This window comes from Coenobita brevimanus, chromosome 92, assembly GCF_032717465.1.
Source record: "Coenobita brevimanus isolate Jiangsu-jjx chromosome 92, ASM3271746v2, whole genome shotgun sequence".
Taxonomy (NCBI): domain Eukaryota; kingdom Metazoa; phylum Arthropoda; class Malacostraca; order Decapoda; family Coenobitidae; genus Coenobita; species Coenobita brevimanus.
Genome location: NC_137045.1, coordinates 17150916 through 17167121, shown reverse-complemented (window position 1 = coordinate 17167121; position 16206 = coordinate 17150916). Strand labels below are relative to the sequence as shown.

The 16206-nt window shown below is 43.6% G+C and overlaps 1 protein-coding gene across 1 annotated transcript in view; it reads right to left on the bottom strand.

The window, feature by feature from the left end:
• Positions 1-883: 883 nt before the first annotated feature.
• The window catches only part of LOC145412237 (NADPH-dependent diflavin oxidoreductase 1), a 38463-nt gene continuing 23140 nt past the window's right edge, over positions 884-16206 (bottom strand). Inside the window, exons 4-7 of the mRNA XM_080282177.1 lie at positions 11806-11950; positions 5155-5348; positions 1421-1562; positions 884-942 (exon numbers count right to left, since the gene is read on the bottom strand). Of these exons, the coding sequence (XP_080138303.1) occupies positions 896-942; positions 1421-1562; positions 5155-5348; positions 11806-11950 (528 nt within the window). The 3' untranslated portion in view covers positions 884-895. The remainder of the gene's footprint in view (positions 943-1420; positions 1563-5154; positions 5349-11805; positions 11951-16206) is intronic.

The following is a 16206-nucleotide window of genomic DNA, read 5'->3' as shown; positions in this document are numbered from 1 at the left end:
GTTGGTTTAGTTAAGCCATATCCTTGTTGATTTACCTAGTAAAGCCATAATCTTGTTGGTTTACTTTATCTTAGGTAATATGTCTTAGAAAGTTTCCCTGTATAGTACAATACTTAGGTCTGAAAGGTGTCTCAAGGGTTGCCCATGAAGGGGGGTGCCACCCATATGTAATTTTTCCCATAAGTCTATGTATTCACAGTATGTGAATTCCTAGTAGGCGATGTCCTCTGCCGCCCATACACTCACGTACTAGGGGAATGGACTGTATTTTATATCACTCATATACCTGTGTAGTATTCTCCACTACTAAGAATGTGCACCATGAAAAAGGTTACAGGTACAGTATTCAGCTCTGTACGAACTGCTATGGACAAAGTCTGGATGATAGAAATGCAGTAACAGTGAAATACAGTGATTGTACAATGGAAACAAGTTATCTGTCCAAAAAACAGTAATTGCTGTTTTCTCAGGATGCTGGAGTTCTCTGTCCTTCTCCTATTGACCCTGTTCCTCTCCCCTCCCCCCACACACAAAAAATGGGGTGGTCAGAATCTAGATATACAGTACTGTATAAAGGGGAGAGTACTAAGTCGGAACACTTTCAACTAAGCTCTCTGTTGTCACTGTCATCATTCTAACCTCAACTCCCACAAAAGAGATGGGGTTCAGTCTAATCCAAGAACAATGAAAGCAAAAGCAAAAAAGTTAGAGAACCTTTGTACAACATACAGCCTCTTTGTTTCTGGACTTTACCTCAGCCTATCTCTTAAATGGGAATTATGACCGGAACAATAATGATGATGATGATGATACTATGATAACAAAGAGCTTGACTGATAGTCTCCCCACTTTGTAACCACTGTAATAAGAAGACTTCATGGCATTCAACTTATTTTCATAAAGATGACCTCTTTGGAAAAATTCGTATAAATATCACCATCCCTGAAAAGACAGAAAGAAAATTACATTAATAATGTTCCACCTTCATGTCCTGTCAAACATTACTCAAGGTTTATTAGATTGCTATGTGGAACAAGTCTATTAAGAAAAACAGTACTGGGCATTTTATAGAGAATAAATCAAAAAATAAATGTGAAATATATCACATGGAAATGGTTAACAAATAAGTACAGTTGTTTACAGGTCATGATTTTAAACAGTTCAATATCTTATGGTAAAATTCAGATCAAATAAAGTAAAACCAAATGAAATACAGTACTCCCTCTTAAGAGATGCCCATACTAATGTTGGTCATAGTACAGCTGATGTTTTCTATGGATCATTAGTAATAAGTCATCTAATACCTAAATAGTACAGTACAATTAACAATTCTTGATTACAATTGCATATGGAGTAAGTAAATATTATTACCCAAAATTAAATTACCTGTGGTCAAGAAAAAAATTACAACTTGTCTCACCTATAAATGTGAAGCAGACAAAGATGATCATGATCCATATCCAAAAGTTACACGCCCTCTTGTTGTATTCAGCCAGTCTGTTAGCCTCCACTTTAAGGTGGGACTGATTGGAGTCTGCCAGTTTTGATGATGTGTCAAGGCTCTGTAATGTATACATATAAATTAAAAGACCTACAAGTACCTATTTACCATAGAATTCTTTTAAGTCCCACCAGGAGTGTACAGTCAAAGGTTTGGCTACTTACTCTTAACATTTGGGCTGAGGGGGACCAGTTGGTCACCCCAGGGTGCCATTACAGATTGTGAGCAATACATCCCCAACCACTCCTCAGATGGAAACCCTTAAAGGCCACATCTTCTTGGAGTGCAGTAATCCACCGGACTACAAGAATGATATTATACCTGAAAAGATCTTTCCTCAATATGAACAATTAAATATACAGCAGACCCTCTCTTTTGTGGACCTCGATAGACCGGATATCGGAATTAATGGACACTCTGAAGACCCTCAGACAAACCTTCAGATATACTATCTGTTACATGGAAAAAATCATGCGGACCTTCAGGACAACTCTGGGCCCCCCAGACACTTTTTTTGCCTTTAATGTATACTATACATTGCATGGGGCGTATGATACATGGCTGCCAGTTCCCCACATGAGGGGTGACTCAGAACACAGTTACCAATAATGGCAGTGGTTTTTCCCACCCACTTGGGGTAGGCTGGGGAGGAATGGGCAGGAAGCCGTAGTGTGTCGGGCTATTTTGGGGCTACTTTCGGTAGGCCTGGGCAGGACTGGAGGATATGGACACGCTGTACCACACGCTGCAGGCCTCAGTCTTGCTGCATCTTTCACTTGTCGACATTCCCACCTGAACAACTTGTGTCTCGAGTGTGGCAAGTGTTTTCCCACAGTGATCATGAAAAATGGCTTATCATATGGAATCTCCAAGCACCTCCTCTTTTGGAAATGCAAAGAAGAGGATCATAACCAATGCGGAGAACATGGAGTGATTGCAGCACTCAAGAAAGTGTTGAGCCGGGGCAACCTCCTGAAGAGGTCGCCCCTGCATGACATCCTGAAGGCAAAAGGCAAAACAAAGGAGGTAATGAAGAAAATGGAAAGTGGGAGGAAGGATAAGGATGTGTTCAGGACCAGGAAGCTGCCCAACGAGAAACTCGACGAAGTGAAGTATAAGTGGTACATGCAGGAGTGAGCTGAGATGGTAACTGTGTGTGGCCTTGACATCCAACATGCAGCACAAAGGTTTGCAACTCACCTTGGAGTAGAATATTTCAAGTGTAGTGATGGGTGACTGTGAAGGTTCAGGAGACACCACAGTATTGTTTACATGGCCATAACTGGAGGAACGCTCAGCACTGATGTCGATGCTGTGGAGCTATTCATCCACATCTTCGGAAGCTGATGGTGGACGAGGGGCTGCACAAGTTCCAAATATACATCCATCCATCCATCATCCAATCCTATGTTGCCCCATCAGGAACGTAGAAGCCCGGGGGCTAGGCAGCTGGTCCTGATATTTAAGATGAGTGACCAGCCTCACTCATCCCTGAGTGGCATTACGAGAGCAATAAACCCCAACCACCCCTTTGATGTAAACCTTCAACGGCTCAATCCGACTGGAGTGCAATAATTGCCCACTGAACCACCACGCGCCAAAATTTGGTTATACGGTTACCACCCAGCATAGTAAATGGTTTCCTGGTGTACAGGAAACCATTTGGCTTGTCACTCAGTGTAGAGTCACCCACATGCAGAAGGAAGAGGAAAGAATGAAGGAAAGAGAGACAGAAGAGGGAGTGTAAAGTCACCCGAAGGCAGAAGGACAAGGAAAGACTGAAGGAAAGAATGGCAGAAGAGGATGGAAGGAAAGAGCAATGCTGATAAAACTTGGCTCTTCTGGTGTGCTCTCTCTTAAAATACCCAGGCCTTGAAGGATATTGGCAGCACTCCAGGGCATAAGACAATGAAGGAGCATCTCTCCATTCTGGCCAGTGCCAATATGGATGGCTCCCATCACCTTCACCAAAGTAAGTATGGGCATGAAACCAGGGTCACTCAAGAACATCATGGCCAAGCTTCCAGTTGTTCCACCATAGCTTTGACCCTTCTGTAAGGCAGCAACGAAAAAGGTATGGCATCAGTACTGATAAAATGAAGGCAGTGATGCTGTTGGACAATGCACTAGCCCATCCTTCCTCCACCAAACTCCACAGCAGGGAGGGACAAAGCAAGGCTTTGTTCTTGCCAGCCAACACCACTGCCCTAACCCAGCCCATGAACCAGGGAATTATAAAGAGTACAAACGTCTATCTACACCAGTGCCTCATTGTGACTGAGGATGGAATGGACCAGGAAGACCGTGAGGACACCAGAGGCAAGACAACCCTGCACAACTTCAAGATAACACCATCAAGGATGCCATCCTCAACTGGGCAGAGGTATGGAAGAAAGCATCTCTTGCCACACTCAAGAATGGGTGGTGCAAATTCCTTAAAACCTACATGACTCAAGCACCAGTGCATGATTTTGAGGGGTTTTAGCCACTGAGGATGTCAGAAATGTTGGCAGCAGCAGCGCAGGGAACCTTGCAGAGAAGGAGATGCAAGAATGGCTGAATAAGGATGCTTGAGTACCTGGCTACCATCAACTGATGGAAGAGGAGAATGAGGCTGAACTACAACAAGATAAAAGACCGGCAAAAGCTGGAAGATGTAGAGAATATAGAGAAAGTGGAGGCACCTGGACCATCTCTGGCTGCAGCCATTAATGCTGCAGACACCATCCTCACCATGACTGACAAAGGTGGAGGGCTTCTAGCTCTGCATTATGAGGTCATGTGGCTCATCAGGTTGAAATTAATGCAGCTGCAGCAGCCAACGACAATACATATTAAGATCTCCCAGTTTTTTAACCCTGTGTCCTTGCCTGCTGCCAAGAGGTTCCGCACAGTCAATGACCTCCAGTGTGTCCATAATATCAACATCCTCAGCCAGCCTCCACATAGCCTCAGAATCCAGCAGTATAGCCTCCAGTACCCCAACCCCCAGCACCTCGGGGCTCTGTATACCAGATGTGACAAAAGCCACAAGAAACCATCTCTGCTGATAGTGACGATGAATGACATTTAATGTAGTCTACAAAATAAGAGGAAAGTGAATGTGTGGGCAGTCTGCATCCATCTATAAAGGTAAAGTGTACAATACATGAGTTTCCTACCCTTTTTGCCCCAACCCTGCCCACTGCCCCTCATGACTGCTAAGTTGTTATTAAAGTCTATAGTAATATTGTAATGGTCATGAAGTGCTATGACATGGGCTTGAAATTATGGGTCATTAGTGTAAAACTAATACACTTTTCATTTTTAATACTAGAATATGCTATCTTATTCAGTTATTTTCCAATGTGTGCCTGAAATCCCACTTGAAGTGGGAGGGGGGGGCTTGGATATACTGTGCTGGATTATCAGCTTTATTGGATCGGACCTTCCCCCAACTTACCCGGTATAGTGAGGATCTACTGTAGTAAAAAAATAACCCTATATCCCATTTTACCCCTTCAAGGTTTGAGACTCAAGGCAAGGATCCTATTTAAAAAAAAAAAAAAAAAAAAAAAAAAAAAAAAGTAATCTCTTGGGAACTGAACCTATGAATCCCACCAATCCAACCGAGGAGTTCAAATTACTAGAACACCAGGCACTGATAAACTCACATCAATGTCCTTCTTTATTATCTTGTTTGCTATCTTGGACTGCTCTTTCCATTCTCGAGTCATTGTAATCATATCCTCCATCATCCTCTCTCTCTTCTGCTCATCAGACAGAAGCTGGCTCTGGAAATCATCTATACCAATATCACCTCCAGAACCTTCCTTCTTATCTCGCAGCTCCATATTTCCATTGGGATCTGGTGGAAGTAAGAACATATACACTTAGTCATCATTAAAAGTTCCAGCTATCTATTCATGCATCCTCCACCACCAGGCTGTCCGTCCTCTAACTCTCACCACCCTCAGTCAAATATTTTACCTCATCCCTCCACCTCATCTCCTTGCCACCCTGTCCTCTGCACTCTGGCTGCTCTCCCTCAAGTTCACACCACTCTCATTCATATATCTCTCCACGCTATCCTTTCAACTCATCCTTGGTCTCCCTCATCCATTTTCCCTCTCCATCTCTATCTATCTATCTATCTACTGCCAGACGCCTCAATCCCATTTGGGGTGGCCACAAACAAATCGCCTCCAAGTCGCCCTGTCCCCCGCCATTTCACTGCCCTGCTCCCAACTCACACCCCCTTCTCTCATATACCTCTCCACCCCATCCCTCCATCTCATCCTCGGCCTCCCCCTCCCTCTTCCCCCCTCCACCTCACTCACATACACTCTCTTCGTCAGTCTTTCACCCTCCATCCTCTCCACATGGCCAAACCACCTCAGTGTGTTCCTCATAACGCTTCCTATCACATCCACATCCACACCACAACGCTCCTTTATATCCTCATTCGTCAGCCTGTCTCTCCACGTGACTCCACAGGCTCCTCTTAAATAACTCATTTCCACTGCTCTCACTCTTGACTTGTGTCCTTCCAACAATGTCCAAGCTTCACTTCCGTACGTTAGAGTTGGTATCACAATACTGTCATGTAGTAACTTTTTCACTTCCATGCTCACTTCCCTGTTTCTTATCACTGCTTTCAAAAAACCAGCTACCTTTCTTCCCTGCTGTACCCTTTCAAGTACTTCACCCTCCAAACCTCCATCCTTACTCATCACACTACCCAAGTACTTAAACGTACTCACATTTTCCAATTCCTCACCATCCAACCTCGCTGTACATTCACTAACTTCACCTCTCTCAAAGACCATCACTTTACTCTTCCCTACATTCACCTTTAGATTCCGTTTCTTACACACTCTCCCAAACTCATCCACCAAGCCTTGCAGCTCCCCTTCGTCTTCACTCAACAACACAGTATCATCTGCAAACAACAGTACAGGGAGTTTCCAAACACTATCCTCTCTCACCAGGGCCACTCCAACATCCACTACCCTACCTTGTACCTCTTTTATTACCCCATCCATGTACAGATTGAACAACCATGGAGACATGACACATCCCTGTTTCAAACCAACTTTCAAAGAGAAAAATTCACTTAGTTCACCATCCACACGCACTGCAGCCTTCGCACCATCGTACATACTCTTCACAGCATTCAACAACTTCCCATCTACTCCATATATTCTTAACACTTTCCACAATCCTTGTCTATCCACCCTGTCATATGCTTTCTCCAAATCCATGAAAGCCGCATACAACTTCTTTCCCTTCTCTAGAAACTTTTCCACTAAAGATCTAAGAATGAATATCTGATCTACACAACCTCTTCCCTTCCTAAAGCCTCCCTGTTCTTCTCCAACTAATTTCTCTGTTCTTTCTCTAACTCTGTCTATAAGTATCCTACCATACACTTTTCCTATTATACTAAGAAGACAAATGCCCCTATGATTACCACACACTTCTTTTTCCCCTTTTCCTTTGTACAAGGGAATAATTATACCTGATTTCCAATCCTCCGGGACTCTACCTTCCTCCCAGGCCAATCTGCACATCTTCCACATCCATTCTACTACTATCTCTCCCCCATGCTTCAGCATTTCACCACACACTCCATCAATTCCTGGGGCTTTCCCCGATTTAACTTTCTTCACTGCTTCCACAACTTCTATCCTACTGATTTCTTCCTGTCTTCTCACCTCCCTCCTTCTCCCAGCCATTCCCCAGCCACTTATACTCGCATTACTTCCATCCTCTACGTTGAACAATTCCTTAAAGTGTTCTCTCCATCTGCTCACTTTTTCTCCCTTCTCCACTAGTAATCTACCATTTTTATCTTTCACTCCCCTGCTAACTTCACTTCCACCCTGTCTTACTCTTTTCACTTCTCTCCAGAACATTTTCTTACAGTCCCTCCACTTTACACTCAGATTCCTTCCAAATTCCTCATCCACTCTCTTCCTACTCTCTCTTACTAATCTTTTCACCTCTCTCTTCCTTTCCACATATAACTCTCTCTTCCGCCTCTCAACTTCTTCCACGCCCCTATTTCTCATCCATTCATTGTATGCTTTCTTCTTTTGTGCCACAGCCTGTTTCACCTCTTCAGTCCACCACGCTGTTCCTTGCACCCCCCTCCGTCTTCTCTTCCTTCCACACACCACATCACATGCTGCACATATTTCTTCTGTAAATATCTTACACATACCTTCCACGCCTCCCATCTGCTCCAATTCATATTTGCCCAATCGTTCCTCCACTTCTCTCTTATACTCTGCCTTTTTCTCATCCTCTTGTAACCTTTCCACTCTCCTTGCAACTACTCCTTCCTCTCGTCTTTCCCTTCTTCTATTCCTCCATCTTACTTGCATCCTAATTCTGGCCACCACCAAGTAGTGGTCAGAAAGTCCACTCCCCCAGCCTCTATACACTCTTGCATCCTTTACACATCTTCGCATCCTTTCATCCACACACACATAATCAATCATTGCCTTCCTTTCATTCAGTTCACTACCCACCCTTCTCATCATTCGCCATGTATACCTGTGGATCATTTTATGCCTGAAGAGGGTATTGGCTATCACCAACCCCCTCCCAGCACAAATGTCCACTAACGCACTCCCATTCTCATCTAGCTCAGCAGGCACACCCCACTCACCAACTATTCCATCCACCTTCACATTACCAACTTTACCATTCATATCACCAATCAAAAACACTCTCTCATTCCTTCCAAACTTTTCCATGCACACTTCCACATTTGTCCAGAACTCTTCTCTCACTCTTCTAGCACGATCTTGCGTTGGCGCATACACACACACAATCGCCCACATTTATATTCCAACTTTCAACTTTACCCACACAATCCTTGACCCAACTGATCCATACTGTCTTATGCTCTTCTTCCATCTTTTACTCACAACTATACACACTCCTTCCTTTGCCCTCTCATTCTCATCTACTCCTGCACATATACCCCATCCATACTCCCATTCTCTCACACTGTCTCCTCTCCATTTTGTTTCAGTTATTCCACATACATCCACTTTCGCATCCTCAAGCACCTGGACAATCTCTCTCTCTTTCACCTCATCATTCGCTCCTCTTACATTCCATGTACTCATTACCAAGTCCTTTGTCCGGTCCTGGGTCGTCATCGTTTGGTCAGTCCTTGTCCGAGGCTTCTTGTTTGTTTTTTTAGTTAGTTGTTTTCCGGGGAGGGGCACTAACCCTCCGCCAACCCTTTTAGTCGCCTTTTACGACAAGCAGGGATACTGGGGGAGTATTCTTGAAAACCCCCCTACCCCCAGGGGGTAGTCAATCACTCACTCTCTATTCTCTCCACATGGCAAAACCATCTCAGGGTACTTCTCATAGACTTTCCAGAACATCCACATCCATACCACAACACTTCTTACAAAGAATCTATCTATCTATTGTCAGACGCCATAATCCCTTAAGGGATGGCCATTTGACATTGAGTTATTTGTTTTACAGGGAGGTGCACTAACCCTCTCCCAACCCACTTGTTGACACGTAGGGAGCACATAGTGTTTGGTTATATGGTTACCACCGTTTTCGTTTTTAAAGGCTCCAACATGCTTGCATGTCGGCCTTGGTCACCTAATGGCGGCTCTCCATGCTGCACGATCCATTGCAGCCTCCCTGTTCAGTCCCTTAGCCCTGAGGTCACACTTAATGACCTCGTCCCATGTCTTTCTCGGTCTACCCCTCATAACCCCACCCCCAATATTAACACTTCTCACCTTCCTCACCCAATTATCATCCCCCATCCTCTCCACATGTCCAAACCATCTCAATCTACCTCTCCTCATCACAACACCAATACACTCCAGTCCCATCCTACCTCTCAACTCTTCCATCGTAAACCCAGCCCCTCCAGGCCTTGGACGCAGGGACGCACTGCACATCCACCTAATCATTGTCATTTCTGTACGTCTCAGCCGGCGAATATCTTCCTCCTTCACTGCCCAGGTCTCACTACCATACAGCATTACACTCCTAACACATGCTGCATACAAAGATCCCTTAGCACATAGGGAGAGTCCTCTCAATGTCAGGAGAGGCAAGAGCTCCCTGAACTTCTTCCAACCACTTCTCACTCTAGCCACAGAGCTAGCTCCAGCCCCACCTGCAGCACACAACATGTCTCCCAAATAACAAAATTCTTCCACACACTCAAGACATTCACCAGCAAGTCCAATCCTTTCATGTCTGACAATCTCCACCTGCTCACCCCGACACGCCGTACACATAAAATCAGCATTATCTTCCAGTCTACCTCTGATACCACTACATCTCTTATGCACCCATTTATCACACACACCACACAAGATAGAATTACTTCCCATGCCCTTGTGGCAAACTGCACATGGCCACTCTCCCTCGTCTTTGACAGTACCGCCACCAACCCTCGATATCATCACTTTTGTTTTATCTGCATTTACCCTTAAACCCTTGTGCCCCATACCATCTCTCCACTTCCTAAACCTTTCCTCTGCCTCCCTTTCATTCTCTGCAATCAACACCAAATCATCAGCATACAACAACTCCTACAGGAGTCCGTTTCTAAAGTCATGTGAAAGGGCTTCAAGTACCATGATAAACAACATGGGACTCAAGACTGACCCCTGATGCACACCAACATTCACGGAAAACTCATCACTCTTACCTGGGTGTGAGCACCCACATACATAGCCATAACCACCCTAACCAGCCACTCCTCCAAGCCAAGCTTTCTCATTGCCCACTTCACCACCTCTCTAGGGACTCTGTCAAAGGCCTTTTCCAAATCAACAAAAACAAAATAAAGATCCCTTCTCCTACCAATATATTTTACCTGAAGCTGTCGAACAATGAATATAGCATCAGTGGTCCCCCTACCTGGCATAAACCCAAACCGCATCTCATCAATATTCACTCTTTCTCTAATCATACCTTCTAAAACTCTCTCCATTACCTTCATTATCTGATCTAAAAGCTTTATACCTCTATAATTTCCTCTTTTCAGGGCATCACCCTTCCCTTTATACACATTTACAATTACACTCTTCAGCCAATCATCTGGGACAACACACTCATAAATAATCCTATTTATCAGGTCAGTGACTAAACTCACCTCTATATCGCCTGAGGCCTTCAGCATTTCAGCAGTCGACCCAGACACATCTGCTGCCTTCCCCACCCTCATCCTGCCTATTGCCTCACTCACAGTAGCAGTATCAATCAAAGGCCAAGGGCCATACACTGGATCTGCTGGCTCTAAACCTTCCCTGTCCCAGTCAAACTCCTTATAATGCTCTCTCCATGCATCTTTAATATCCTCACTGTTCACCACTACCCTTCCTTCATCATTCTTCACACACTGCTCACCTATAATATCCCGATTATCCCTCTTCACTTGACCTGCCACCCTAAATATCATATTTTTCCTTTCCCCATGATTTAGGTTATCAAGTAATAGCCTCTGTGACTCAGACTTTGCCCCGTATACCTCTCTTCTAGCCCTACGCTTGGCAGTCAAATATTCCTCTTTGCTACCACCCTTCTTCCACTCCCGGAAAAGCCTTCTTTTCTCCTTAACTGTAGCTTCTACACCCTCATCCCACCACCAAGTTACTTTATGTCTTGGTGGTCCTCTTGTCCAACCGCATGTTACATCAGTAACTCTCAAGAAATTGTTCTTGAGGGCTCTGTACTGTTCATTAACACCTCTGTCTACAGCTCCCTGTTCAGCCACCACTCTCCTCAACTCACTATAGAAGGCATCCCTTACTACTTGGTTTTTCAGCTTCCATATTTTCCTTCTAGGTACATAAGTCCTCTTTTTCATCACTTGTTCTTTAAGCACCATATCACAAATCAATAGTTTGTGCTGCTGCACACACTCCTCACATCCTATTACTTTAACATCCCTCACTAACCAATGGTTAGTTTCTTGGCTTACAGGAAACCATTTGGCTTGTCACTCAATGTAAAGCCACTTGTAAAGGAAAGAAAAGCAATAAGAAGTGACAGGAAAGATGGGAGAAATAGGAAGAGAGGAGGGCAGGCACAGAAGAATAATGATACAGGCTAAGGAAGAAGTAGGAAGCACTACATCAAGTGAGTGGATGATGGTCACCACCACCTACCACTAAAAAATATTTTTAAAAATCCCTTTAGATCTTACTGCTTCTGTACAATATTGTACATACCATCATTATCATTCTGGCCTCTTTTTCCCACCAATCGATGAGGTGAGATAGGTCCATAAAGCAAGGAATGGTGAAAATAGTTACCCTCACCAAGACCAAGCAGATCCTGCCTAAGCCTTGCAGTTGTCTTGGCATGAGTGCGTTGGTGGATCTGCTGTGTGAGTGCATGGCCGCTTGTGGTGGCAGGCCCGTGGGGAATCATCTGAGTTGCAACAGCACTGTCCAGCACCTCTACCTGTGCAATACATGGTAGAATATCGTCAATAAATTACTATTATACTCCACACTGTGCCAGTCACATTTACTGTATTTTCTGTTTCACTAAAGGTGCGGTAAAATCTTGATATAATGGACTTCAGTAGACCAGACTTTGCTTTATCGGAATCGGAGCTACCAGACTAAATTCTTACATATCGGAAAAAGTCCGATAAAACCAGAAGCAGTCAGAACTGCCTGACCACTTCAGCTATGTTCACCACAATGAGGTAAATAAAAGACATGTTTATCAGTGTATGGTACAGTATAATTATATATACTGCATTATACCATTTGATTACTGCAGTGAATGTATAATACAGTACAGTACTGCAATGGTTGTGAAAAGAATTTAAAAACCGTTGGTGCGATTGGGACTAATGTCTGATATATCAGAAAAAGTCCAGGTTAGCAGCCGGAAGTCCAGATGTCGCTTTTATCGAAATTTCGCTTGATTTGGCATGGCTTGGGCCCAAATCAGTCCGTTATAGTGAGGTTTTACTGTACTGTATTTTCAAAACCTATGTAAAGAAGTACTGTACCTGTACTCATCAGCATAGCTGTGTTTCTGAACAGTACTGTTCTGTGTACTGAAATGGTACCAACAACGACACACTAACTCCAACTACTGTCGTCAAAATACAATAGAACGTTGATTTAATGTGAATCAATTTTAAATTATCAATTTAAAACAACACATACAATTACGTACTTACTTCCAATTTAAAGCAAAACCTTCCAATTTTATGTGAGTTAAATTTGGCACGTCAATGTACAAAAGTCTGGCGCCTTACATTTCCTGCCAGATGCTTCTCTGGTAAAGTAGGGAATGTGAAGGTGGATGGAGTAGTTGGTGAGTGGGGTGTGCCTGCTGAGATAGATGAGAATGGCAGTGCGTTAGTGGACATTTGTGCCGGGAGGGGGTTGGTGATAGCTAATACCCTCTTTAGGCACAAAATGATCCACAGGTATACATGGCGGGTGATGAGAAGGGTGGGTGGTTAACTGAATGAAAGGAAGGCAATGACTGATTATGTGTGTGTGGATGAAAGGATGCAAAGATGTGTAATGGATGCAAGAGCTTATAGAGGCTGGAGGAGTGGACTTTCTGACCAATACTTGATGGTGGCCAGAATCAAGATCCAAGTAAGATGAAGAAATAGAAGAAAGGAAGGATGGGAGGAGGAGTACTTGCAAGGAGAGTGGAAAGGTTACAAGAGGTTGAGAAAAAGGCAAAATATAAGAGAGAAGTAGAGGAACGATTGGGTAAACATGAATTGGAGCAGAAGGGGGACGTGGAAGGTGTGTGCATGATATTCACAGAAGAAATATGTGCAGCATGTGATGTGGTGTGTGGAAGGAAGAGAAGACGGAAGGGGGTGCTAGGAACAGCATGGTGAAATGAAGTGGTGAGACAGGCTGTGGCACAGAAGAAGAAAGCATACAATGAATGGTTGACAAATAGGGGCATGGGAGAAGTTGAGAGGCGGAAGAAAGAGTAATATGTAGAAAGGAAGTGAGAGGTGAAAAGCTTAGTAAGAGAGAGTAAGAACAGAGTGGATGAGGAATTTGAAAGGAATTTGAGTGTAAAGTGGAGGGACTGTAAGAAAATGTTCTGGAACGAGATGAAGAGAGTAAAACAGGGTGGCTGTGAAGTTAGTAGGGGAGTGAAAGATAAAAATGGTATATTACTAGTGGAGAAGGGAGAAAAAGTATGCAGATGGAGAGAACACTTTAAGAAATTGCTGAACATAGAGAATGGAAGTAATGGGAGTATAAGTGGCTGGGGAATGGCTGGGAGAAGGAGGGAGGTGAGAATCAGGAAGAAATCAGTAGGATAGAAGTTGTGGAAGGAATAAAGTCAAATTGGGGAAAGCCCCAGGAATTAATGGCGTGTGTGGTAAAATGCTGAAGCATGGGGGAGAGATAGTACTAGAATGGATGAGGAAGATGTGCAGATTGGCCTGGGAGGAAGGTAGAGTCCTGGAGGATTGGAAGTCAGGTATAATTATTCCCTTGTACAAAGGAAAAGGGGAAAATGAAGTGTGTGGTAATCATAGGGGCATTTGTCTTCTTAGTATAATAGGACAGAGTTAGGGAAATAACAGAGGAATTAGTTGGAGAAGAACAGGGAGGTTTTAGGAAGGGAAGAGGTTGTGTACATCAGATACTCATTCTTAGATCTTTAGTGGAAAAGTTTCTAGTGAAGGGAAAGAAGTTGTATTCGGCTTTCATGGATTTGGAGAAAGCATATGATAGGGTGGATAGACAAGGATTGTGGAAAGTAATGAGAATATATGGAGTAGATGGGAAGTTGTTGAATGCTGTGAAGAGTATGTATGATGGTGCTAAGGATGTAGTGCATGTGGATGGTGAACTGAGTGAATTTTTCTCTTTGAAGATTAGGTTGAAACAGGGATGTGTCATGTCTCCATGGTTGTTAAATCTGTACATGTATGGGGTAATAAAAGAGATACAAGGTAGGGCAGTGGATGTTGGAGTGGCCTTTGTGAGAGAGGGTAGTGTTTGGAAACTCCCTGTACTGTTGTTTGCAGATGATACTGTGTTGTTAAGTGAAGATGAAGGGGAGCTGCAAGGCTTGGTGGATGAGTTTGGAAGAGTGTGTAAGAAATGGAATCTAAAGGTGAATGTAGGGAAGAGTAAGGTGATGGTCTTTGAAAGAGGGGAAGTCAGTGAATATACAGTGAGGTTGGATGGTGAGGAAATGGAAAATGTGAGTACCCTTAAGTACTCGGGGAGTGTGATAAGTAAGGATGGAAGTTTGGAGGGTGAAGTGTTTGAAAGGGTACAACAAGGAAGAAAGGTTGCTGGTTCCTTGAAGGCAGTGATGAGAAACAGGGAAGTGAGCAAGGAAGTGAAAAAATTGCCACCTGACAGTATTGTGATACCAACTCTAACATATGGAAGTGAAGCTTGGACGTTGTTGGAAGGACACAAGTCAAGAGTGAAAGCAGTGGAAATGAGTTATTTAAGAGGAGCCTATGGAGCCACATGGAGAGACAGGCTGACAAATGAGGATATAAAGAAGCATTGTGGTGTGGATGTGGATGTGATAGGAAGCGTTAGGAGGAACACACTGAGGTGGTTTGGCCATGTGGAGAGGAAGGAGGGTGAGAGACTGACGAGGAGAGTGCATGTGAGTGACGTGGAAGGGGGGAGAGGGAGAGTGAGGCCGAGGATGAGGTGGAGAGATGGAGTGGAGAGGCATATGAGAGAGGGGGGTGTGAGTTGGGAGCAGGGCAGTGAAATGGCGGGGGACAGGGCGACGTGGAGGTAAGTTGTTCGTGGCCACCCGGTACGAGATTAAGGCATCTGGCAACAGATAGTAGATAGATAGATAGATGCTTCTCTGGGCATTCGTTCCGTACCCTGGCCTGCACTCTGTCACCCACCACAGAGCCAGTGTTGCCATTTCATGGATTTTCATCTGCTAATGTGGAAACACAAAGAAGCGAAGGACATGGACATGGACAGGTAGTGGTCATTCCACACTAGTGTGGAATTTTTTTCCACACTACCTTTCATTTTATTTTTTAGGAATAAGGGTGATTTTATCATAGTTGGGAGGCATTAAACAAGGAAGATTACATAGTGGGACACCGTTTACCTACACCCACCTGGCGATATCATTACTTCTTAATGAAAAAAAAATACTTACCAATTATATACAAGGCACATGCCAACTATCAGCAGTCCACACTTACCTTGTAATAGTAATGAACTACTGAAACATGGTTGTGAATTGTGTACAGTTGATCAACTACAATACTGTACTTGGAAGTGAATAAATTTACATGTATCTTGGTTGGTTATTTATTAGCATTTGCTGAATTATTAACCATCTTAATCATCAAATGGCCTTTCACTTAAATCATAATAGGTTTGACATCATTATTAATACTCTCTCTCTCAGTATTCACAGTATACCAAATTTTATGTTAATTGTACCAATAACACATCCTCTGCCATCCTTGTCTCTAAACGAGAAGGTGTGGAATAATGACATCACAACCAGGCACAGGGCAATTACAGGGGTACTGTAATCGATTATGATTACGACTGCTTTGCAAACTCCAGATTACGATTACGATTATGATTACAGTAGAAGTAAGAGTAATCGATTACGATTACATAAGAAGTAATCATGATTACATGTACTGTTATGCACTATATGATTATGAGCACGTTTCTTTTATACTTGACACTGATTAAATG